This window comes from Aulostomus chinensis, chromosome 7, assembly GCF_037954235.1.
Source record: "Aulostomus chinensis isolate RoL2024-O1b breed Wild chromosome 7, RoL_Achi_v1.0, whole genome shotgun sequence".
In the NCBI taxonomy this organism is placed as follows: domain Eukaryota; kingdom Metazoa; phylum Chordata; class Actinopteri; order Syngnathiformes; family Aulostomidae; genus Aulostomus; species Aulostomus chinensis.
This window is the reverse complement of record NC_141326.1, coordinates 274,823-300,304: the sequence shown is the minus strand read 5'-3', so window position 1 is coordinate 300,304 and position 25,482 is coordinate 274,823. Positions and strand designations below refer to the sequence as shown.

The 25,482-nt window shown below is 46.5% G+C and overlaps 1 protein-coding gene across 1 annotated transcript in view; it reads left to right on the top strand.

Annotated features, from left to right (window-relative positions):
* Window positions 1–25,482, top strand: part of ano1b (anoctamin 1, calcium activated chloride channel b) — a 113,417-nt gene that overhangs the window by 41,075 nt on the left and 46,860 nt on the right. Inside the window, exons 5-12 of the mRNA XM_086207978.1 lie at window positions 2,219–2,273; window positions 4,673–4,721; window positions 9,824–9,879; window positions 11,163–11,204; window positions 18,154–18,218; window positions 19,145–19,279; window positions 21,068–21,228; window positions 25,291–25,373. Of these exons, the coding sequence (XP_086064104.1) occupies window positions 2,219–2,273; window positions 4,673–4,721; window positions 9,824–9,879; window positions 11,163–11,204; window positions 18,154–18,218; window positions 19,145–19,279; window positions 21,068–21,228; window positions 25,291–25,373 (646 nt within the window). The remainder of the gene's footprint in view (window positions 1–2,218; window positions 2,274–4,672; window positions 4,722–9,823; window positions 9,880–11,162; window positions 11,205–18,153; window positions 18,219–19,144; window positions 19,280–21,067; window positions 21,229–25,290; window positions 25,374–25,482) is intronic.

The window sequence follows — 25,482 nt, the reverse complement described above, 5'->3', positions numbered from 1 at the left end:
CTCTGTAGCAGGATCTGATGGTCGATTGTGTCAAAGGCAGCACAGAGGTCCAACAGGACGAGGACAGACACAAAGCCATCATCTGGTGATATTAAAGGTGGTTCGTCATTTCTGCCAGTGCCGTCTCTGTGCTGGGTTGGACTCTCAAACCAGACTGAACGTCCTCAAATCAACTCTTGTTACGTAGGAAGTCACACAGCTGATGAGCAACTGCTCTCTCCAGGACTTTAGAGAGGGGAGGTTAGACATCGGTCCGTAGTGGGCTAGAACCTCAGGGTCTAGAGGAGGCTTCTTCAACAGTGGTCCAATGACAGCTGCTGAAGGTACTGTGGTACAGTTCCTGTTACTGAAGACTGTATAATGAGAGGCACTGCCTGAGGGAAAGACTTGCTTAAGCAGCCTAGCAGGAATCCAGTCTGAGAGACAGCTTGAAGGTTCTGATGAGGTCATCAGTGAATAAGTTCTGTGTTGTTAAGTTAATAAAAGTGGTCCAAGTAAATGTCTGGTTTAACAGCAGTTTCTACGTTTGTGAGTTTACAGGTAAATTAGAGTCCATTGAGGGCAGGAGCTGATTGATTTGACCCCTAAAAGTTCATATTTTGTCATCAAAAAACTCCTGAAGTCGTCTCCACTGAGAGCTGAAGGACTACAGGGTCTGTGAGACGAAATAAACCAAGGTGATAATCTGATATATATCATTAATTAGGACAGATTTAGAGGACAGGGATCTAATGTTTAGGATCCCACTTGTAATTTTCCTATGTTGTTGTCCTACTGCTGGGCTGGTATAGACTTTTCTAAGATGACTAGGAGTGACTCCTCTTGTCTCTACATTTAATGAATTATGGTTATACTTAGGTGGTCGGGGGACAGACACTGTTCCTGTGCGAAGAAGGGTGGTTGGCTGCTCTAAAGGAAACACAGAGAAGCATGTAAGACTGCACTCCTGCCTCCTAGTCTAGACTCTGGGATGTCATGGCTTGGGTTTAATAAATGATGTCATATTTCTAGAGATGAGAGCGGCTCCATCCAAAGTGGGATGGATGCCGTCTCTCCTAATAAGACCAGGTTTCCCCCAGGAAGTCTGCCAGTTATTAATGAAGCCCACATCATTTGCTGGACACCACCTCGACAGCCAGCGGTTAAATGATGACATGCAGCGAAACATGTCCTGACTGTTCAAATCAGGTGGGGACCAGAGGAAACTACGGAGTCGGGCATAGTCTTAGCAAATGTGCACGACTCCACATAAATTTTGGTGAACTCCCAACTGACAAAGTCGGAGGTCATTTCCGCTGCAATGGAAGATGACTTTACTGAATCTACGCTTATCCTTAGCCAGCAACTTTAAATTTGAAAAAAAAAAAAATTTTGAGTCAACGTCCCCGGTTCTGGCCCCAGGAATGCACTGACGATAGCCCCAGGTGTCGCTAACTTCATGTTTTGGACTATAGAGCAGCCAATGACCAGACGCTCTATGACATCCCAAAAAAACATGAAGAATCCACATAAGTGTGCCAATGATAGTCTGTTGTTCCTTATGAAAAAAAATGATCAGCAAAAATGGCAGCACTGTCCTGCAGAGAACAATTTATGACCTCATGACCCCTGACTTGTCTGGAGCACCTGTTTTTCTGACCTGGAGCTCAGGTGTGTCAGCTGATGATCAAGGACCAGACTTTGACAATGAGGCAGTTCTTGTCCTTCACAGACAATCCATCATACCAACAGATAAAAGAATATGCTCAAAGACTTGCAATGAACAAATGATCATAGCTACATAAGATGGTCTTTGAGACACTGAAAGAATTCAGCATCTAGTGAATCCGTTGTTGGTCCACTCACTGTGAGGCTGGAGTCAAACATCATTCCAAAGTTACAGTATATGTGTGTCTACAATTTCAACATTTCCTCCATGAATGCTGCATCTGGATAAAATCAGTGATTAACTCCTGAGTTTTCGTCACATTCAGGTTGGAGTTTTCATCAGCACTTTATAAATGGTGCTCAGGTGAAGCCCTGCCCAGACCGGGTCTCTGAAGGAGTGACAGAAGTGCAGAAGTGTAATTTCAAGGTGCAGCTCAGTTCCACTAAGATCGGGGAGAACACGGACCACCATGAGCTGCTTACTCGCCGTTTCTGAGTCTGCACGTGGAGCATCTTCAGGTTTCTTTTCTGTTAATGACTTCAGTATTTGTGTTTTTGTCTGTATCAACAGGTTTGACCTCTCAGACAAGGATTACTTCTTCGACAGCAAAACCAGAAGTTCAATAGTAAGTGGCCAGTAGAGGGACTGTATTTTATCCATCCATCCATTTCCTTCCACTTATTCCTGTTAAGGGTTGCGGGGGGGGGGGGGGGGCTGGAGCCTATCCCAGCAGTTACGGGCGAGAGGCGGGGTTCCCCCTGGACGGGTCACCAGTCCATGGCAGGGCCAACACATAGAGACAGACAACCATTGGCTCTCCCAGCCACGCCTACGGTCAATTTAGAGTCTGGATTAACCTGGTCCCTCTTGATGTCTTTGGACTGTGGAGGAAGCTGGAGTACCAGAGAGAACCCAGCAGGAACAGGGAGAACATGGAGACTCACCCAGAAAGACCCCGTGCTGCAGCCGGGGCTCCACCCACAACCTTCTTGATGGGGGCCACAGTGAGGACCACTGCACCACCATGCCACCGTGTATTTTATATAGCATGTTTTTATGTAATGATAATAAAATATAATATATATTATAACTATGTAGACTGTCTCAGGTAGTATAGTGGCTGTCTTGTGACTGGTTTGATCCCTACAGACCTTGTTGAAGTGTCCTTGAACAAGCTACTACTTGCTTTGTGGCCTCGCCATAATTTGTGTAATAACAAGGACATTTTTCTGACAGTATTCATGGACTTTGGCAAATATGTTTTATATATTAATTTGCCATTGTCAAAAATTTCAAACTTCATAAGTAGTTTACTTCTGCACACAGCCTCCACCTCCAAAAGCACCATATAAACATAAAAAAGAAACTGCTAATTAAAGCTGCAGGCAGCGTTGTGAGGGCCTGAGCCCTGGCCTGAATCCCAGGGTGTCCTGGTCCAGTGTGGAGGCCTTGTAGTTGAGGAGTTAGAAGCCTGAGTCTGATCAGAGAGTGAGAGCAGAGCTGAGAGCTGGCCCTTTAAGAACCCCTCCCCCACTGCTCTGTCTTTGATCTGTGCTAGAGTGGAGAGCAGAGCTGAGAGCTGGCCCTTTAAGAACCCCTCCCCACTGCTCTGTCTTTGATCTGTCCTAGAGTGAGAGCAGAGCTGAGAGCTGGCCCTTTAAGAACCCCTCCCCCACTGCTCTGTCTTTGATCTGTGCTAGAGTGAGAGCAGAGCTGAGAGCTGGCCCTTTAAGAACCCCTCCCCCACTGCTCTGTCTCTGATCTGTGCTAGAGTGAGAACAGAGCTGAGAGCTGGCCCTTTAAGAACCCCTCCCCACTGCTCTGTCTTTGATCTGTGCTAGAGTGGAGAGCAGAGCTGAGAGCTGGCCCTTTAAGAACCCCTCCCCACTGCTCTGTCTCTGATCTGTGCTAGAGTGAGAGCAGAGCTGAGAGCTGGCCCTTTAAGAATCCCTCCCCCACTGCTCTGTCTTTGATCTGTGCTAGAGTGAGAGCAGAGCTGAGAGCTGGCCCTTTAAGAACCCCTCCCCACTGCTCTGTCTTTGATCTGTGCTAGAGTGAGAGCAGAGCTGAGAGCTGGCCCTTTAAGAACCCCTCCCCCACTGCTCTGTCTCTGATCTGTGCTAGAGTGAGAGCAGAGCTGAGAGCTGGCCCTTTAAGAACCCCTCCCCACTGCTCTGTCTCTGATCTGTGCTAGAGTGAGAGCAGAGCTGAGAGCTGGCCCTTTAAGAACCCCTCCCCACTGCTCTGTCTCTGATCTGTGCTAGAGTGAGAGCAGAGCTGAGAGCTGGCCCTTTAAGAACCCCTCCCCCACTGCTCTGTCTCTGATCTGTGCTAGAGTGAGAGCAGAGCTGAGAGCTGGCCCTTTAAGAACCCCTCCCTCACTGCTCTGTCTCTGATCTGTGCTAGAGTGAGAGCAGAGCTGAGAGCTGGCCCTTTAAGAACCCCTCCCCACTGCTCTGTCTCTGATCTGTGCTAGAGTGAGAGCAGAGCTGAGAGCTGGCCCTTTAAGAACCCCTCCCCCACTGCTCTGTCTCTGATCTGTGCTAGAGTGAGAGCAGAGCTGAGAGCTGGCCCTTTAAGAACCCCTCCCCCACTGCTCTGTCTTTGATCTGTGCTAGAGTGAGAGCAGAGCTGAGAGCTGGCCCTTTAAGAACCCCTCCCCACTGCTCTGTCTCTGATCTGTGCTAGAGTGAGAGCAGAGCTGAGAGCTGGCCCTTTAAGAACCCCTCCCCCACTGCTCTGTCTCTGATCTGTGCTAGAGTGAGAGCAGAGCTGAGAGCTGGCCCTTTAAGAACCCCTCCCCCACTGCTCTGTCTCTGATCTGTGCTAGAGTGGAGAGAGAGGAGGAGCACCAGGATTGGAGTGGGGACAAGAGGAAGAAGTCGGCATACGCTGGTCCAGAGGGACACAGAACACCATGTTTTTGGAGGGGTTTTTGTCAGGAATGATTGTCAATGATTTGCCTGAGTATTCCTTCCTGCAGTGTGGGCAGTTAATTCTTTTTCCGTTTTCATTTCTCTCCAGGTTTTCGAAATACTAAAGAGGACAAAATGCAAGGCCAAGTACAGCATGGGTAAGTGTGGCTCTCTGACTGCTGCAAAATTGATTTATTTTTGTTTAACTCAAATTGTTGTCACATCCATCCATCCATCCAGACATATAGACAGACAACCATTGGCTCTCCCAGCCACGCCTACGGTCAATTTAGAGTCTGGATTAACCTGGTCCCTCTTGATGTCTTTGGACTGTGGGAGGAAGCCGGAGTACCCGAGAGAACCCACGCAGGGACAGGGAGAACATGGAGACTCACCCAGAAAGACCCCGTGCTCCAGCCGGGGCTCCACCCACAACCTTCTTGCTGTGAGGCGACAGTGCTGAACACTGCACCACGTGCTGCCTCTTACCATCCAAACCAATATAAATGGGTTCATGATAGTGCCACTGAAAGTTTCCCTCATTACATGGATTTTCTGGCATGTGAGGTCAAAGTTCCAATTACTACATTAGGATGAGACTCTGTGGACTCTCAGGTGTGGAATGTCCTTCCCTTTGGTCTTGGCCAGTATAGCCTCCCAAGCAGCTACTGGAGTGGAAGGATGGATGGATGTACTGGTGATGTGGAGCAGATCCTGATGCTGTTTCAGTGTCACTACCAGACTCGTTTCACTCTATATCACTGATTGTCCTGAGGAGAGAAGAGATCAGATGGGATAAATGTGTGTGAGAGAGACAGACAGACAGACAGACACTGTGGATCTGGGAATGTTGCAGGTTTTACTGCTCCTTCAGTAGAAGCACCTGCTCTACTGAGCACAGATAATGACACATTGTTACTCGTTAGTTACTTAGCCTCGTCACAACTGCAGTATCCATACTAGATACTCATTTCATCCAAGTATGCGATTCAAAAGTGTAAAGTGGGAATTGATGGATCTTTCTCACCTTCTCCCTGGTACACTGCTGCATTAGAGACAGTTTAGAGACATGAGACTCAGGCAGGAAAGAGATCGTCTCTGACATAAAAGCTTCACATTATTTGAACATAATCAGCAGGTTGTTCTGACTCCGATGGGTGTACATCGTGGTGAGGATGTCAGAATGACAATGCCATCACATAAGACATAGATGCTCTGTGACATAAGAAAAGTCTTGTTTGTATGATGTGAAGTTGCATGTGTCAGCTGGGATTTGGGAAAAGATTTTATTGCCAAGTACGATTTTATACATACAAGGAAATTTTGTGGTGCTGTTGGTGCATGCAGTCCAATAAACTAAACTAACCTAAAGTCTTAAAGTGCAGAAGTATTTAAAAATATAAATATAAAAATATATACAATCTGCTATGTTGAATAAAGCAGCAGTGCAGTCAGCAGTAATAAATACCACGGACAAATGTGCAGATGAAAAGGTGCCACTGAAGTTGAGCGTGAATGTAACGCTTAGAGTTCGGGTCCTGTCTGTGTGTTCTTTACTCACATGGTCTCACATGGCCAGTTAGATGCCCCCTGATTCACATTCACATCAGAGATCTTCTTCGTGGACCGACGAGTTCCTGTCAGCCACCTCACTGACACACACCCATTATTTTTCTCCTTTTCCTACTGATACCAGAAGAGATGCTGCCTGACAGCATTTTCTAACTCAACTCTGCATACAGTGTCTCAACCTCACGTCCGGCAAAGTTTCAGTTTTTGGATCAACTTTGCGCTCACCTTTTTTATCTGTCCTGATCAGGAATGGCAGGGTGTTAATACATTTTTTTTTTTTTTTGCTCTTTTGCATTATTTTGTATCCCCCCTCTTGGGTGAGGAGCTTCCTGGTTTGATATCAGGGGCCTCAATCTCCTCCTTAGACAGCTGATTATCCCATCTGGGATCTCGTGACTGGCAGGGCCACGTGCTGGTGGTTCGGACCCTGTCCTCCCACTGAGCAGATTCAGGGCCTCCCTGATCCTTTGGAGTTGTTTGGCTGTGGCCAACCTCCTTCAGCCTCCTCATGGGGCCTCAAGCCTGGGGGATCCCAAGGTTCTTACAGCCATCCTGAACATCTTCTGTCTTCTGGTTGTTCAGCCTGTCTGTTCTGATCATCTTCTCGATCTTCAGTACCATCTGAACACACTGATCTAGTCTGAATCACATTCTGGTGTCGTTGCAGTAGATCCTGGTGATTTGGGTCAGTGAGTCCATTTCTGTCTCATTCCTGCCCACAGCTGGATCTCATCATGTAGAGGAGGAGACTGGTGCTGGATCCACTTCAGAACCAGATCAGTAGCCAGTCTTAGTGGTGACCTGGCTGAGGGGTTCAGGTCTATGCAGAGCTGCAGCAGGGCTGGTGCATCACCTTGGTATATAACGCCTGAGGGTCAGCTGAGCAGCTTCCGGGGATTCTCCAGAATTTTTCTCCAGAGCTCCACTGAGTTCTTGATGAGGGTTCTCAGCATTCTGTTGATGTTTGATGTTCCCAGGTCTCCAGTACCCATGTGCGTGTCACTGAGTCGGAGGCTCTGGTCCATCCAGGTGGGTCTGCCTAGTCTTGCAGTCTTGGGTGACTGCTCTATCCACCAGTAGCTGGTTCCCCTGGTACCAGTTCCTTTCTAGGCCCCTCATGTATTGGATCATGTTCCTGTTCATCTTAGCCGCTATGGTGCCTGACAGGAGCTTCAAAGATCAAAGCTCCAGTTCAGTAAAATATCTTCTCTGACCTAACTTTTTCCTGACTGTTAATAATTGCTGACTCTTGTCTCTGCTCTTCTCACTCTGCATTTCCAGCAGATGTTTTTACCAGAATGTACATATTTGACTGAGCAGGATAAGATTATTTACCAAACACAACACTGGTTCATGAGTATCCTGGTATGTCAAGGCTAGAAAAGCTGTATTCAGTTGTAGGCGTGGGACAGGCTGGCATGTGGGTCTGGCCCGAGTTGTGAGCCATGTTTGTGACCCATGACTGACATGGATGTTTTCGAATGGTGAACAACTTCTTTTGGCAACGGCTGTCCTGCACTGCTTGGGAATGGGTCACCACATGATGAAACCCAACAAGCCGCACATGTCTTTTTAGGCAAGGCAAGGCAATTTTATTTGTATAGCCCGTTTTCACAAACAGTTTGTCTCAAAGGGCTTCACATGGCATCATAACAACATCCTCTGCCCTTAGACCCTCACATCGACTGAGGAAAAACTCCATAGAAAACCCTTTTAACAGGGAAAAATCTGAGAAACCTCAGGGTGAGCAACAGAGGAGGGATCCCTCACCCAGGACGGACAGACGTGCAGTAGATGTTGTTACAGACAAGAAAACAGTTTACAATACAAAATGTGGGAAACACGGAAATGTTAATAACAGTTGAAGAAGGAAGCTTCTGGTAGGGGAGGCAGGGAGAGCAAGCCAGCTTGATGGGGGACTGGATGGCAGACTTGTTCATGGAAGGGGAGCGCAGGCCGGTGTAACAGTAGGGAATAAGGGGGGGGGGGGGGGCGATGCAGGCGGCGGTTGGGGCTCCGGTGGATCTGTGGAAACACAGAGAGACTGCGAGACACCAAGGCCAAACTACAAAGTGCAACAAGTAAAATGTGCAGGGAGGAGAGGAGGAGAGAGGGGGAGAGGAGAGGAGAGGAGGGAAGGGCTCAATGTAACCTGATGTGTCCCCCAGCAGTCTAAGCCTATAGCAGCATAGCTATCAATGGTTCAGAGCTACCTGAACCAGTCCTAACTGAAGGCTCTGTCATAGAGGAAGGTCTTAAGCCTGGACTTAAACGTAGTTAAAGTGTCTGCCTCTCTGACCCATGGAGAGAGCTGGTTCCACAGTAAAGGAGCCCGGTAACTAAAAGCTCTACCTCCCAGTCTGTTTGTATTGATACTGGGAGTCACTAAAAGACCTGCATTCTGGGAGCGGAGTGCTCTGGTCGGACAGTAGGGACTAATGAGCTCTTTCAAATAGGATGGAGCTTTATCATTGAGAGCCTTATAAGTTAGCAGAAGGACTTTGAAGTCGATTCTAGATCCTACAGGAAGCCAGTGGAGAGAAGCTAAAGTGGGAGAGATGTGTTCTCTCTTCTTAACTCCCGTCAAAACCCTCGCTGCAGCGTTCTGGACCAGCTGGAGACTCTTTAGAGAGTATTTAGGACATCCTGACAAGAGAGAGTTGCAGTAGTCCAGCCGAGAAGTGATAAATGCATGCACCAGTTTTTCAGCATCACTCTGGGAAAGGATATTCCTAATCTTAGCGATACTTCGAAGATGGAAGAAGGCGGTCCTAGTCACATGCTTTATGTGGGAGCTGAAGGAAAGGTCCTGGTCAAAAATGACCCCAAGGTTCCTTGCAGTTGTACTCGAAGTTAGGGTGATGCCATCTAGAGTAGAGATCCGATTCAAGAGTGTGTCCCTGTGGTGTTTAGGTCCAAAAATGATTACCTCAGTTTTATCTGAATTGAGCATTAAGAAGTTAGAAGACATCCAGGATTTAATGTCTTTCAGGCAGTCTTGCAGATGAGTAAACTGGCTTGTGTCGTCTGGCTCCATCGACAAGTAAAGTTGTGTGTCATCTGCACAGTGGAAGTTGATCGAGTGCTTCCGTATTATGTCACCTAATGGGAGCATGTAAAGAGTGAAGAGAATCGGTCCTAAAACTGAACCCTGTGGTACACCATATGTAACTCTGCTATACTCCGAATGGTCATTATTAACATTAACAAACTGAAACCTGTCAGATAAGTAGGACTTAAACCATTTTAGGGCAGTTCCTTTAATCCCAATGTCATGGTCTAGTCTCTGTAGCAGGATGCTGTGGTCGATGGTGTCAAATGCAGCACTGAGGTCCAAAAGGACAGAGACGAGACCTCTGTCTGAAGCTGTAAGAAGATCATTAGAGACTCTGACCAGTGCTGGTTCAGTGCTATGGTGTTCCCTGAATCCAGACTGGAAGGCTTCAAAGAGCTCGTTGCTGTGCAGATGTTCATGTAACTGCTCCAGGACAACCTTCTCAAGGTTTTTACACTCGCCACTGTGTAGATCAGTATCTGGTCAGAACACAGGACCCAGTAAATATTCTTGTGCAATAGAAACAATGGTACGGATGCATCAGTCCAGCTGTGGTGGCCAACAGTAACATGGAATCCAGAGTGACAGTGAGAAGAGATGCCCCAGTAAATACTGTCTGTTGTCTCTTTGCAGGTATCACCAGCCTGCTGGGTAGCGGTGTCTACACAGCAGCATACCCGCTTCACGATGTGAGAATCACTCATCCTGCCACCAGCACAGCCACATCACATAGGAGACAATTAGTAATGGAAGCTGTCAGGCATCTATCTATGTCAGCACGAGAGAATCACAGTCTCTCACTCTCCTCAATGGGCGTGTCACAATGCTCCAAATCCTCCACCCGATCGGACTTTCTATTTGTCTTTCCTCACCATTGCCAGGCTCATTAAGTCTAAAAACAAAGATCATTAATTAACCCTGATTATTATTGCCATTTACATTTTTTGACATTTTTTCAAAAGACAACAGTGGATCATGGGAATAAAAACTGTATTTGTACTGAATGTCATCTAAATCCTACAGAATGTCAGAAATCAGGGCAACCATATAAGGCTGGACTATTCGATTACCAATTCAGTTGGGCCACAGTTTTAAATCAAGAACTGTTGCTGGGCCAGACATGTTCGGTGCGCTGTGAGCAGCTGCTAATGACAAATTTCAAACCAATACAGAGGAATGTGATGAAAAGATGCCCTTTTTATTCATAGTCTCCCTTTTAGATTTGGTAATATGACAAATGCACATCAAAAGCTGCATAAATAGACAATAACAGCTGTAGCCGAGCAGATCCTGAGGTTGTAGAGAGAATTTTTCACTTCACTAAAAATAAAATAAATAGAATGAAAACATAAAATGAAATTCTGTGAAAGGCATTTTGGTCACATCTTACCCAGGCGCATTTCTAAGTGCATGAAAATGAACTTTAATCCTTTGGTAGCCCAACATGCTCATGGCAAATTCAACACATGGCTATGGCCTTTGAACCTGATCAAATAAACAAGTACTTGTCATGATGGGTAAACTGTTGCTAGGCTATACAGAGTGTTGCATTCACGGTATGTATCACCGTAGGAACTTCGGGAATCTTGCAAAATGAGTTGCCCTCTGCATCTCTGGCCAGACCCCAGGCTCGGCCACTCGTGGCCCATGGGCCGCTAATTGAATAGACCTGATCTAAAGTGTTGAAATGCAGTTATTGGCAGATCTGATCCCAGTGGATCATCTGATCTGTGTTTATTTGTATTTAGAATTGTTCTTCGATGTGAATCACATGATCATCCAATGCCATCATCTGATTTTTGTGTGGATGGAGGAGAAACACATCAACCACATCAGTGGAGCTGCTCCAGGAAAACACTCCTCTCACTCTTGATGGCTCGACCATGTTGGTCAGAAGACACTGGGGAAGTCGTGAATGGACATGGTGTCATGCCTACTTTACAGTAACAAGGAGTTTTCTTTCTCTTTTCAGGGAGATATCGATGAGGAGAGTGCAGAGCCCAATGACAGGAAGGTAGGAGAGTCACATGTAACTTCTGTAAATTATTATAAAACTTTTTCATTGGTATCAAATCATGTACACACAGATCCACAAGTGGACGCACATCAGGACCACAAAATAACCAGTCACCATTTTAACTAGAACACAAGGTCACTGGATCTTTTGGAACACGTTGATTGTTCATTGGTAGTTCTTGACTGTTCTGCACAAATGAAACAAGTTAATCTAATGATCAATTTACCTGGTTAATCTTTTAGTTTTAAAGTTTAAGGTTTGAGCTTACCACATATCGTAGAGGTGCCAATACATCTGTTGTATTGGGATGTCAGTCAGCCTTTGAACTTTAGACGATTTTCTTATACCTCTCACAAACACCAGATTCTGAACCTAATTACCCAATTAGCACCTTGAAATTTGGCCCCATTTTCAAAGTAACTAGTTTTAGAAATGAAGTTTGCAGAAGGTCCTCCTTTTCAGGTGTGACTATGTTTATCAATATTTTCCAGATGTCTTCATTCCCCTTTTTTTGTTAGACCTGCCTTCACCAGGCTACCAGAATCAGCACAAGAGGAGACAGAGTGTCCACACACGGAGCTCAAGGTTTAACAAACGAGGTTTATTAGAGTACAGTGGTCAAGAGTTCTGAGACACAACAAACAAGTGGAACGCTAATAAAACGCACGGGGCGCATAAAAACTAAAACTTGGAAAAACACTAAAACTAAACACGGGCAGCACTATAAGCTGAAGGAACGATAACAAAAGGCGACCACCAGACGAACTCTGGGGTGAAATAAGAATTTGGGGGAAAAATAAAATCAAGGCTGAGGAATCAGCCAGCCAAACAGAATGGGAACGGAAATCTAAGGAAATCAAAAAGGTCAGCTCTCAGCTGCTATAATCCGGCAAATGGCTTTAACAAAAATACCACAGAAATACTGGGTCTTCTGGCACACCTTAGTGGCTCAGGAAAAAGTGGAGCGAAATCACACTTAGAAAAAGTAACAATCAACGAGGAGGTCTCTCTACTCGGACTAGAAAAGTAACAATGAGAAAAAACTAGAAAACAGCGACGAGACAGCAAACTCGGAAAAAACTTACAAAATGCACGGAAGGTGAGCAGGTCAAGACAACGGATGCTATTCAATATTCCGGCACACGGAAACAACCAGCTCGGACTTAAATACCCGGGGGGGGGGGGGGGTGATCAGGGAATGGATTCAGCTGGTGTTTCCTGTGTGCCGCAGAGTGACTGACAAAGGGAGCAGCCAATCACCAACCAACAGGGGCGGAGCTCGGAACTGGGTAGAGAGAGGGAAATGGCACATGAATGCTGGATCATAACAGTACCCCCCCCCCCCCCCCATGAACGACACCTGGCGTTTTACCTGGTTTATCTGGATACTTTGTGTAAAAATCCCTGAGCAGAGTGGAGTCGACAATGAGCGCCTTCGAAATCCAAGAGCGTTCCTCAGGACCGTACCCTGCCCAGTCGACGAGGTATTGGTAACCACGCCCTCTTCTCCGCACATCCAGGATTTCAGTCACCGTGTAAACAGGCCCCCCCCATCAACCATACGGGGGGGCGGAGGGGCGTCGGCCAGAGGGTGCAGGTTACTGTCCACCACCGGCTTGATGAGAGACACGTGGAAAACAGGATGGACTTTTAGAGCTGCTGGCAGAGTGAGGCGAACTGAACTGGCATTGATTATTTTCTAGGGACCAATAAAACGAGGTGCCAGCTTCTTGGACTGCACTTGGAGAGGTAAGTCCCGGGCAGCCAGCCAGACCCTCTGTCCAACTTGGTACTCTGGAGCAGGGATCCGGCAGGGATCCGATGCCGGTCTGCTAGGGTCTGGTTTTGGGCAGCGGTGCGACCCATGGCAGCCCGAGCTTCACACCACACTCGCCTGGCCCGTTTGAACAGAGGGAACTGCAATGTCCACTTCTTGGGCTGGGAACAGCAGAGGCTGGTATCCATGGGTGGCCATGAACGGTGACAGACCAGTGGCAGAGCTTATCAGGGTGTTGTGCGCGTATTCCACCCACGGAAGGTGGGAGGACCAGGAAGCTAGTAGATTGGATGCCACACAGCGAAGGGCGGATTCCAGGTCCTGATTAGCTCATTCTGCCTGACCATTAGATTGGGGATGGTAGCCCGATGTAAGGCTACAAGTTGCGCCAATGGTCTCACAAAAAGCCTTCCAGACTCGTGACACAAACTGAGGGCCTCTGTCAGACAAAATGTCCTCAGGTATGCCATGCAGGCGTACCACGTGCTGGATCAGAAGATCCGCGGTCTGAGCAGCGGATGGGAGTTTGGATAGGGGAACCAAGTGAATCGATTTGGAGAACCTGTCAACAATGGTAAAAATCACAGTTTTGCCCTCTGAGGGAGGCAGCCCTGTAACAAAGTCCACGGCAACATTGGACCAGGGGCGTTTGGGCACAGGCAGAGGTTGGAGTAGGCCAGCAGGTGGGCGATGGGAGGCCTTATTGCGGGAGCATACGGTGCATGCAGCCACAAATTCCTTAACGTCTTTGGTCATTCCAGGCCACCAGAAGCGTTGTTGCAGCAGGAATAGTGTACGCCGAACCCCAGGATGGCAGGCGACCTTTGAACTGTGCCCCCACTGTAAGACCATGGACCTCTTCCCCTCTGGAACAAACAGGCGTCCCTGGGGGCACCCTGTTGGTACCTCCAAGTTCTGCTGGGCTTGAAGAACCTCATCTTGGACTTGCCATCGAAGAGCCCCTACAATGCAGGAGCTAGGAAGTATGGGTTCCGCTGACTTTTCTGCGTCTCCTCCTTCTGGAAATTGTCTGGAGAGAGCATCTGGCTTCTGGTTCTTGGAGCCAGGCCTGTAAGTCAGCGTGAACTTGAAACGTCCAAGAAACAGGGCCCAGCGGGACTGGCGTGGGTTGAGTCGTAGAGCAGAGCGCAGGTAAGAGAGGTTTTTATGGTCTGTCCATATCTGGAAAGGCTGGCTGGCTCCTTCCAGCCAGTGTCTCCACTCCTGCTGGGCCAGAACCACCGCCAGCAGCTCTCCGTCTCCCACGCTGTAATTTCTCTCAGGCGGCGTCAGGCGTCGGGAGAAGAAGGCACAGGGATGGACTTTGTGGTCCGACGAGTGTTGCTGGGAGAGTACGGCCCCCACTCCCGAATCGTCCACCTCGACCACAAACTGCTGCAGGGGATCAGGATGTACGAGAACAGAAGAATCAGAGAACAGGATTTTTAAACGGTCAAAAGCAGCCTGAGCTGTAGGAGACCAGGTGAAAGGAACTTTGGTTGAAGTGAGTTGTGTAAGGGGAGAGGCCACCTGACTGTAGTTTCTGATGAAACGCCGGTAAAAATGAGCAAACCCCAGAAACCTCTGCAGCTTTTTACGGTTGGTTGGAGTTCGCCACTCCCTCACGGCCTTCACCTTTTCCGGGTGGGGGCAAAGTTGACCTTTTTCAAGTATGAAACCTAGAAAAGAGACACGTTCTTTATGAAATTCACATTTCTCCGCTTTCACAAAAAGTCTGTTTAGTTCTGCAGCGTCTATTAGAGAACAAACATGTTCCGTATGCTCCTCGGGGGATTTTGAAAAGATCAATATGTCATTTAAATAGACGAAGACAAACCTGTTTAAGAAGTCTCGGAGTACATCGTTAATAAGCCGTTGGAAAACGGCAGGGGCATTAGTTAGTCCAAATGGCATAACAAGATATTCGAAATGTCCAAGGTGTGTGTTAAAGGCTGTTTTCCACTCATCCCCTTCTCTAATGCGGACTAGCTGGTAGGCGTTCCGAAGGGCTAGTTTACTGAAGATAGTTGAGCTGTTGAGCTATGGAGAGGTTCAAATGCGGAGTCCATGAGGGGAAGAGGATATTTGTCCTTAATGGTGATATCGTTAAGGCCTGTGTAGTCTATGCAGGGTCTAAGCGTTCCATCTTTCTTCTCTACAAAGAAAAAAACCTGCCCCGACGGGAGAAGTTGAAGGCCTGATCAGTCCAGCATTGAGTGACTGTGATATAGTTATAGTTTTCTATCACCTTCTCTGGCTGACTAAGGTGGTATAACCTGGCTGTGGGTAGTGTAGCATCAGAAACAAGGTTTATGGCACAATCATATGGTCGGTGTGGGGGCAGAGTCTGAGCCTGATCCTTGCTGAAAACTGGTGCCAGGTCATGGTATTCAGAAGGGACGAGAGAGAGAGGTTGATAACGGTGCCTGTAGCTTCTCCATTCCTTAGGGAACCTGGGATAGCCAAACGGAGACAGCTGGAGTGACAGGCTGCACTCCACCCAGTGATGGTTGAGGTTCCCCAGTCTATCTTTGGGTTATGGGTCCTCAGCCAAGGGATGCCAAGTACCACCTGGGAGACCGGAGAATCAATAACGTAGAACTCGATGTATTCAGAGTGATTTCCAGAAACTAACAACTTCAGTGGTTCCGTTTTAAATGCTACATTGCTAATTTCCAGCAGAGACTCTCATAGGCTGAGGTAACCTCACCAGATTAGTATTGTGTTTTTCTACTAATGCCTGATCAATAAAACTCTTGTCTGCTCCGCTATCAACAAAAACTAGAACTGGTATTGCCTGGGAGGAGACACTTAACATACCTGAAAGCTCGAGACGAGAGACTCTCGATGAGGAAGTACCTGCTTGACCGGCTTGGGTATATGAGGTAGATGAGCGAGTGGTGGTATGTGCGAGTCGCGGACACCTGTCGCGTAGGTGGCCGGACTGGCCACAGTAGAGACACAGCTTCTGTCTTATCCTCCTCTGTCTCTCCTCGGGAGTGAGCCTGGTTCGACCCAGCTGCATGGGTTCCTCGGTGGGCATACTTGTATATGGCACCAGGGGCGGCTGAGGACCCTGATGTGACGCTCACGGGGCCGTGCGCGGGTCTGCGTAAACTGAGCGCTCACCTCGTCTCTCTCTTAGCCTGTTGTCAATTTGGATAGCTAGGTGAATCAGCTCGTCCAGGGATTTGCAGCTGTCGCAAACAGCTAACTCATCTTTGAGTTTGTCGGAGAGGCTCTGGCGAAATATCGCACGAAGTGCGGTGTCGTCCCACCCACACTCGTTTGCGAGAATGCGAAAGTCAATGGAGTTCTGCGCGACGGACTGTGAACCATGACGCAAATTCAGGATCCTGCCTTCTGCTTCTCTGCCTTTTACTGGGTGATCGAAGACAGAACGCATCTCCTGGATGAACTTTACGTGGTTAGTTAGTTACGCAGAGTTGTGCTTTAGGGCTGACATGGCCCACAAGGCAGCCTTTCCTGTCAACAGACTCATCGTATACGCAACTTTGGCTTCGTCACAGGGGTAGCTAAGTGGCTGCTGACTGAAAACTAATGAGCACTGATGTAAAAACTCTGAGCAACTGCCTAGATTTCCCTCATACCGAGGCGGAGTGGGCATATGAGGTTCACGAGCAGTAGAGGGAAAATGCTGTGCGACTGGCGCACGTGTGACGTCAGAGGAAGCATTGACCATGCGTTTGTCCAGGTTAGCTACTTGCCCCTGTATTCCCACAACATGGTTTCCCAAACCCCTGAGAGTGTCTCTGAGGGAACAGAGAGCCACACTGTGCTGATCAAGAAGTGAGCACAGTTTGTCCCTCTCAGCTGAATCCATTTTGGCCGGAATATTCCGTTAGACCTGCCTTCACCAGGTTACCAGAATCAGCACAAGAGGAGACAAAGTGTCCACACACGGAGCTCAAGGTTTCTCTGAGACACAACAAACAAGTGGAACGCTAATAAAACGCACAGGGCGCAAAAAAACTAAAATTTGGAAAAACACTAAAACTAAACACAGGCAGCGCTATAAGCTGAAGGAACGATAACAAAAGGCGACCACCAGACGAACTCTGGGGTGAAATAAGAATTTGGGGGAAAAATAAAATCAAGGCTGAGGAATCAGCGAGCCAAACAGAATGGGAACGGAAATCTAAGGAAATCAAAAGGTCAGCACTCAGCTGCTATAATCCGGCAAATGGCTTTAACAAAAATACCACAGAAATACTGGGTTTTCTGGCACACCTTAGTGGCTCAGGAAAAAGTGGAGCAAAATCACACTTAGAAAAAGTAACAATCAACGAGGAGGTCTCTCTACTCGGACTAGAAAAGTAACAATGAGAAAAAACTAGAAAACAGCGACGAGACAGCAAACTCAGAAAAAACTTACAAAATGCACGGAAGGTGAGCAGGTCAAGACAACGGATGCTATTCAATATTCCGGCACACGGAAACAACCAGCTCGGACTTAAATACCCGGGGGGGTAATCAGGGAATGGATTCAGCTGGTGTTTCCTGTGTGCTGCAGAGTGACTGAAAAAGGGAGCAGCCAATCACCAACCAACAGGGGCGGAGCTCGGAACTGGGTAGAGAGAGGGAAATGGCACATGAATGCTGGATCATAACATTTTTTGCATAGTGTTGGAAATGGAACGAATTATAGATTTTTTTCAATGCCAGTTTGTTTAAATTCCAGTATTAAATGATGAGCAAGTATCAACATACAAACAAAAGAAACCATCATGAAACTGTGCAGTCTTGATGGTGCTGAAAGAGTCCCGACATCGTTCACCACACAGACCAAGGAACCGTGTTCACACTCGGTCATGGAGAGATCTTTACCATCATCCTCGCCATCATCATCAGTCCCCGCTCGGCACAGCAGCAGACATGCAGCAGATCTTCCTGCAGACCTTCCTGAGCTTGTTCCTGGCACCAGCAGCCGCCCTGTGGACAGTCAGTATATGAACCTCTGTGCTTGTGGTTCCCTGGTCAGCTCGATGACTGACTTGGCCAGGCGTGTCTCCAGCCATGAAGCCTCAGAGGAATTCAAGAGGCTTCTGATGAACCGCTGTGACAACAGCTCGATGCTCCTTGTATTCAGTTTCCCACGGGTTGTTAGCAATAAGCGACAATGCAGCTGAACATATGTGTCCTCCTCAGCTTCTGTATGAAGAATGGGCAAACTACAGTGTCTTCTACAAGTACCAGCCCATCGGACTTGTACGGTAAGGAGATTTATATTGCATGACGATGGCATGTATAGAACCAGCGTCATGACCACCCCAGTATGATAGGGCAATTCTGACAGAAATGCAATGTGAAGGAAATATGTGAGATTACAGACGCAGGTATACTGGATATAGTGTATTATGTTCACTACTGACTGTTGAGATGAACGGCAGACTCGCCTTCACACCTTTCAAAATCTTGCCTACTGACGTACTGAGTGGGTAACGGTCAGTCCAGTGAGGTGGGACAGTGGTCGGCTGGGGGAGGAGGACAAAAATCATGGATTTACTTTCCTCTCTTAATTCAAGTGCCTGTTGAAGCAGCTTGAGAGCTTTATTTATTGATTTCATGTTCAGATTTTGCTAAATTCTCCCCCGGGCCCTAATGATCCACATAGAAACGGATGAGGCCAGCGACTCATGGGACCTCAGTGACTCAGAAATCCAGAGCTCTCATTTGATCTAATGACCCTGTTGAAGGTCACACCCCTTCAGAGTTTTAACAGGCTGCAGCTCCCCACCAGAGACTAGAACTGAAGAACTGTCTTGATGCAAGGAGAACCGGTACCAGTGCAGCTGACACAGAGCTGAAGAGAGATTTCTCTTGAAATGATAGCTGTTCCTTTACGGGTCACATTATGTGATACACAAGAACAAGACTTTAACATATTCATGGTAGACGTGTTTACAGTCATGTGTTGAAAAATGAAGCATTAAGATAATTATGTATTCGTACAGTAGTAACCTCAAGCATTCTAATATGTTTTACATCAGATACAGAAAGTACACAAGCTGGCATGTAACAATACTGCCTGTATCCCAGCAGCTCATCCATGTGTGCAATGGGGAACAGTTTTCAGTATCTATTAAACATCAGTTTTGCCTGAACAATCAAAGTCTTGATTTTCATTTTTTGTTGTTAGGAAGTACTTTGGAGAGAAGATTGGCCTGTACTTCGCTTGGTTGGGTCTGTATACCCAGATGCTGATTCCTGCCTCTCTAATAGGAGTCATTGTATTTCTGTATGGATGTGCAACGGTCAATGACAACATACCAAGGTAAACACACAAATACACCTTCAGCCCAAAGACTAAATGAAGACTTTGAGCTACTTGTATTGGACTGTTAGATGGCCAATTTATTGAATTTCAGTATGAAGTAAATCAGCATTGACTGAATCAGTGGTTTAACCTGTCATGAAAAACAGTGAAAGACTCTCAAAACCAGGACAGAACACTTGCTGGTCTCAGTAAACTGAACAAAGGAGATGGGCCAAGAAATACACCAAAGAAATCCAAGCATCAAGAGAATAAACAAACAATGTGGCAACCTGTTACATAAACACTACCTCCAGTGAAAAAGGGAGACTTTAGTTACGCCTGGTGTACAAGGCTCAATCTGGTGGTGTTCTATCATAAGAATAACTCTGATCAAACGTATATTTGACTCTTACCGTACACCCATCATGATGTTGTCATTAGACAGTCAAAAAATCAAATGTTAAAATGGAAACACACGCAGCTACACAGCTCTTGGTAATTGTCAGGACGCAGCCCCAGGAGGCTGGCATCTCCTGACCAACTGTCCTCTACTAATTGAATTCCTATTCAAGTGAATATAAGCTTTGGATGGATTCACACATGCACGGGAGACACCGTGCAGGTAAGACCGCTCGAATAAGTGTGGAAGTCAGACTGTCTACTGATGATGAGCACCATTCATTATTACATAATAAACTTCAATTGATGGACCATTGAAGAGAGCAACTCTGTGACCTGAGCAGTGATTTCATTACAAATCGCATCAGCTCTTGAGGTCCAAAAAGTGAACGACAGTGGAGCTTTAAAACCAGCAATGATCAAAGCAAAGGAATCGGCGCACAACTGGACTCACTTGTGATGGATCAAACCAGTTGTGCCTCGCTCATCACCTGCTGTTGACACACGTGGCAGCTGAAAACATTTGTTTTTTTAAATACCATGCCTCAAAAAACTCTGGTTCAGGAAGCCCTGCCCTTCGACTTTAAGTATGTGGCACAAATACCATTAATATGTGAGAGACTTGAGTGAAAGAGTCAAAATATTGAAAAATAGAAAAGCAGAAGAGCAAAGGATATTATGCACACACACACACACACACGCAGGCACGCACGCACGACACATAGTTACACTTTTTTTTCCTTGTAGCAGGGTCTTTGTCCTTCTTGACTGAAGAGAAGCAGCCAGCGGTCGTGTCACTCCAGTGACAGTACAGGAAATACAGCAAATTAGAGGGAACATGGAGAACAACTGCTCTGCAAGGATGAACTCAGCCTATGTAGAACTAGGTGCTGTTAGAGAACACACACTTATGATGGTGCTGTATATCACATGACAGCAACACAGGATTTGTATGTAAATTAAATGAGGTTTGTGACATCAGGCCACTAGGTGGTGCTACGACTGTGATTTTGACTCGTAGACGTCATCAGGAGGAGACCCATTAAATTATATGAAGGTTTATGATTTGATCCTACTGAGTTTCAAAGTATCACAATCAGCTGCCTTGCCACAAAAGCTCACAGTGGCTTATCACCAAGTTCTGAAAAGAATTTGACCATTTTCAGGAGGATCTGGTAACCACACAATGAGACTGCAGGTTCATCAGCGTTTTAAATAAGAGGGAAGTAAATTCCTGTTGCCACAAGGCGACATACCGTTGAATTTAACTCCAGATGTGATGTACTGTTCCTTTGTCCTTATTTGGAGTAAACCTGTTAAGAGTCAAATAGACAGCGATCACATTACCTGCTGACTTAACCCCAGATGATTGATGATTGCGCATGCGTGTATGTGTGTGTGTTACAGCATGGAGATCTGCCACCCAAGGAACAACATCACCATGTGTCCTCTGTGTGACAGTGTGTGCAGCTACTGGAAGCTCAGTACTGCGTGTGGTACTGCCCGGGCCAGCCACCTGTTCGACAACCCAGCCACTGTTTTCTTTTCTATCTTCATGGCTCTGTGGGGTGAGTGAACACATATGAACTCACTCCAAAACTCTCAAACTAAACCAAAGTCCTTTGAATGAGCTCTATTGAGAGCTTCACAGGTCTTCCAGAAAAAAATGGGGAGTTTTTTTGTGTTTGTTGTGGGCAAAAATTTTGATTATGCAACACATTTTCTTAAAAAGTTGACAGAATATGTGGGATATTTATACAATTACAGTGGGAAGAACAAGTATTTGATACACTGCTGATTTTTCAGGTTCCCACTTGCAAAGCTTGTAGAGGTCAGTAACTTTTTATCACAGGTACTCTTCAACTGCAAGTGATGGAATCTAACACAAAAATCCAGAAAACCACATTTTATCATTTTTAAGTTATTAATTTGTATTTTATTGCATGACGTGAGTATTTGATATATCAGGAAAAACAGAACTTAATATTTGGTACAGAAACATTAGTTTGCAATTAATAGATCACACATTTCCTGTAATTCTTGACCAGGTTTGCACACACTGCAGCAGGGAATTTGGCCCACTCCTCCATACAGATCTTCTCCAGAGCCTTCAGGGTTCAGGGCTGTTGCTGGGCAACACAGACCTTCAGCTCATCCCTTCATCTTGAACTTCTTCCATTTTCTAATAATTGCACCAACAGTTGCTGCCTTCTCACCAAGCTGCTTGCCTATTTTTCTGTAGCCCACCCCAGCCTTGTGCAGGTCTACAATTTTATCCCTGCTGTCCTTCCACAGCGCTCTGGTCTTGGCCATTGTTGAGAGTTTGGTGATTGAGTGTGTGGACCGGTGTCTTTTATACAGGTAACGAGTTCAAACAGGTGCAGCTAATACAGGTAATGAGTAGAGAACAGGAGGGTCTGTGAGAGCTGAAATTCTTACTGGTTGATATGTGATCAAATACTTGTGTCATAATAAAATGCAAATTAATTATCTAAAAATCATACAATGTGATTTTCTGGATTTTTGTTTTAGATTCCATCACTTACAGTTGAAGAGTACCTGTGATTAAAAATTACAGACCTCTACAAGCTTTGCAAGTGGGAAAACCTGAAAAATCAGCAGTGTTCTGAAGGGCTGGTTCACCAAGTGATTGTTTTGTGTGCAGCCATTCTCCGATGCTGGTTCATGCTCTTGGCGCATGCACCCTGCCTGGATCCACTCGTATAGCCAATCGGAGTGGAGTCAGGGGATGCTGACGCAACTGGCAGCCGGTGTCACGAATATCATACAGCGACGTTAGCATGGTGGCAGAGTTTGTTCACGTCCTTGGTGTATCATAGTTTTCTAACTTCAGTTCGTGTGCATTCACATACCTGTAGGTATTTGTTGTACTGTTTAACCCATAATTCTGTTGGTTTTGCTTAAGTATCGCTTTGTTGTTGTATGTATAAATATGGTAGAAGAAGAATTTTAAATTCTGTTCTGAATCTGACAGGGAGCCATGCAGAGAAGCCAGTCCAGGAGAGACCTGGTCTCTGCTACCAGTTCTAGTCAACACGCGGCAGCAGCGTTCTGGACCAGCTGGAGAGTCTTTAGGGACTTATTAGTCCAGCCTGGTAGGAGGGAGGTGCAGTAATCCAGCCTGGAAGTGACAAAAGCAGGGACTAGTTTTTCTGCATCTTCTTGAGCCAGGATGTGTCTGATCTTAGCGATGTTACGTAGATGGAAGAAGGCGTCCTGGAGATTTAATGTGGGAGTTAAAGGGTCCTGGTCAAAGAGAACTCCTAGGTTCCTCACAGTGGTGCTGGGGGCCAGGGTGGTGCCATCCAGGGTACCTGTCTCATCAGATCAGGTGGTCCTCAGGTGTTTGGGCCCAGCACAAGAACTTCAGTTTATCAGAGTTTAATAAAGGAAATGATGGGTCCTCCATGTTTCCTGTCCTTCAGACAGGCCTCCAGTTCAGTCAGCTGGTTTGTTCCATGTGGATCATTGATGAGTTCAGCTGTGTGTCGTCTGCATAGCAGTGAACATTAATGGAGTGTTTCCTGATCATGTGACCTAGAGGAAGCAGGTACAGGGTGAAGAGGACTGGTCCAAGCACAGACCCTTGTGGAACACCAGAACTGACTGTAGTGGTCTCAGAGGAACCATCATTAACTAGTACCACCTGAGATGACCTGGTAGATATGACCTGAACCAGTTTAGTGTGGTTCCTTTAATACCAGTGACAGGTTCCAGTCTCTGTAGAAGGATATGGTGGTCAGTGGTATCAAAGCTGCACTGAGATCTAATCAGACCAGCACAGAGACCAGTCCCTCATCTGGTACCAGTAGGAGGTCACTGGTACCTTTGACTAGTTCTGTTTCTGTGCTCGGATGAACCTGGAACCTGACTGAATCCTCCAATCAGCTGTTGCTGTGGAGAAGTCACAGAGCTGTTTAGCAACTGCTTTCTCCAGAACCTTGGAGAGAAAAGGAAGATGTGATGTTGGTCTGTAGTCGGTAGAACTTCTGGATCCAGGCTTGTTTTTGAGGAGGGTTTAATTCCTGCTAATTCAAAGGACTGAGGGACGGAACCAGATACCAGCGCCACATTGATCATATCTAAGAGGGAGGGGCTAACGAGGGGAGAGAGTCTTGGAGCAGCTTAGTTGGGATGGGGTCTAGGAGACAGGTAGAGGTTTGGAGGAGGACATTATTGAACTGAGCTCATGAAGGCTGATGGGAGAAAAACTATCCAAGTGTGTGTCTGGTCCTCCAGCTGCCTCTAAGGTTCTGGGTTCTAGGTGCCATGTTGTCAGCTGATGGCAGCAGGAGAAGAAGTTTCTCTCTAATCAGGAGAATTTTGTCATTAAAGAAGTCCATGAACTCTTTGCTGCCCAGGGAAACAGGACTACTTGGTTCAGTAGAGCTGTGGCTCTCTGTCAGTCTGGCTCCAGTACTGAAGAGGAACCTGGGTTGTTCTTGTGTTCCTCTATCAGTGCTGAGAAGTCGGCTGCTCTGGTTCTACCAAGGGCTTTCTTCTAGGTTCTAAGGCCATCTTGCCAGACTCCATGTGACTCCTCCAGTTTGGAGCAGCTCCATCTTCTCTCCAGTTTCTGGTTTCTTGTTGAAGCTGTCAGGTTCCAGAACCGTACCAAGGTGCCTGCTCCTCTGTGGATTCATAGTTTTCTGTTTTAGTGGGCCAGTAGAGTCCAGAGTTGTTGCTAAGGTGCCTGCTCCTCTGTGGATAAAATGATCAGTTTGGGAGGGACTAAGGTGGACAACAGCGCCCTCTGTTACAGTGGGACATGACACTGAATTTAGCACCAATGGAAACACTTCCTTAAATCCAGGTGTGGCCTGATCAGACAAACATCTGGAAACTACAGTTTTCCTGAGTGGAGTGTAGTTGATTAGTCCAAATTCCAAAGTGATTGATTGGTGGTCTGATAAAAGTGTTCTGTGGAAACACAACTCGATGTTCAGCTTCAGTTCCACATGTTAGGAGGAGGTGGAGGTGTGGTTGAGTTAACTTTGATTAGATTATTCTTACTTATCTTACTTATGTTGTGGAGAGTCAGGTTATTGGTAGGTAGTTGGATGGGATGGGTCCATTCTAGGGGGTCCTTCATGATCTGGACTGTCCTGACCTGGGTTAGCCACTCTGGGTGCATCCCTTCTCTTAGCAGCTGGTTCATCTGTGCTGTAAGCTAGCTTCTTCAGCCAGTACGTGTGGATCATATCAGGGCCCGGTGCTGTCCAGCTCTTCATCTTTGACACTCTTTCTTGGATGTCTGCCATTGAGATGGTCACTGGTTCTTGTTCTGGGAGGTTTCTGTAGTCATTTCTCAGGTCCACTAGTGTTGTGCATTGGTGTTGTGTGATGCTTCTCTTTCCCATACGCTGGGGGGCCACAGTGATGACCACCGCTCCACCGGACCACCCTGTTGAAGATGTCGTGTTTCTAAATTAAATTCAAAGCAAAGCATCAAATTTCCATTTTTTTGATTCAGAGACTTAACTGTTTATTAAACTCAGTTTGCCAATTAGTTTATGAATGTTCATGTCGATATTTGCATGTAAAGCTCAAAGCTGTAAAGCAAAGCTTATTTGTATATTTGTCTTCTCTTCCACCTCTCTCACCTGTAGCTGCTATGTTCATGGAGCATTGGAAGAGGAGGCAGATGAGACTGAACTACGAATGGGACCTGACTGGGTTTGAAGATGAGGAGGTAGGAGCCCAAATGTGAAAATCTGTGGCTGGAAATTTGTTTCTGATAGAGGATGTTACACATTCAGAGAAAAAAAACCATCAGATGTCTCGTTCCTCATCCTATATTT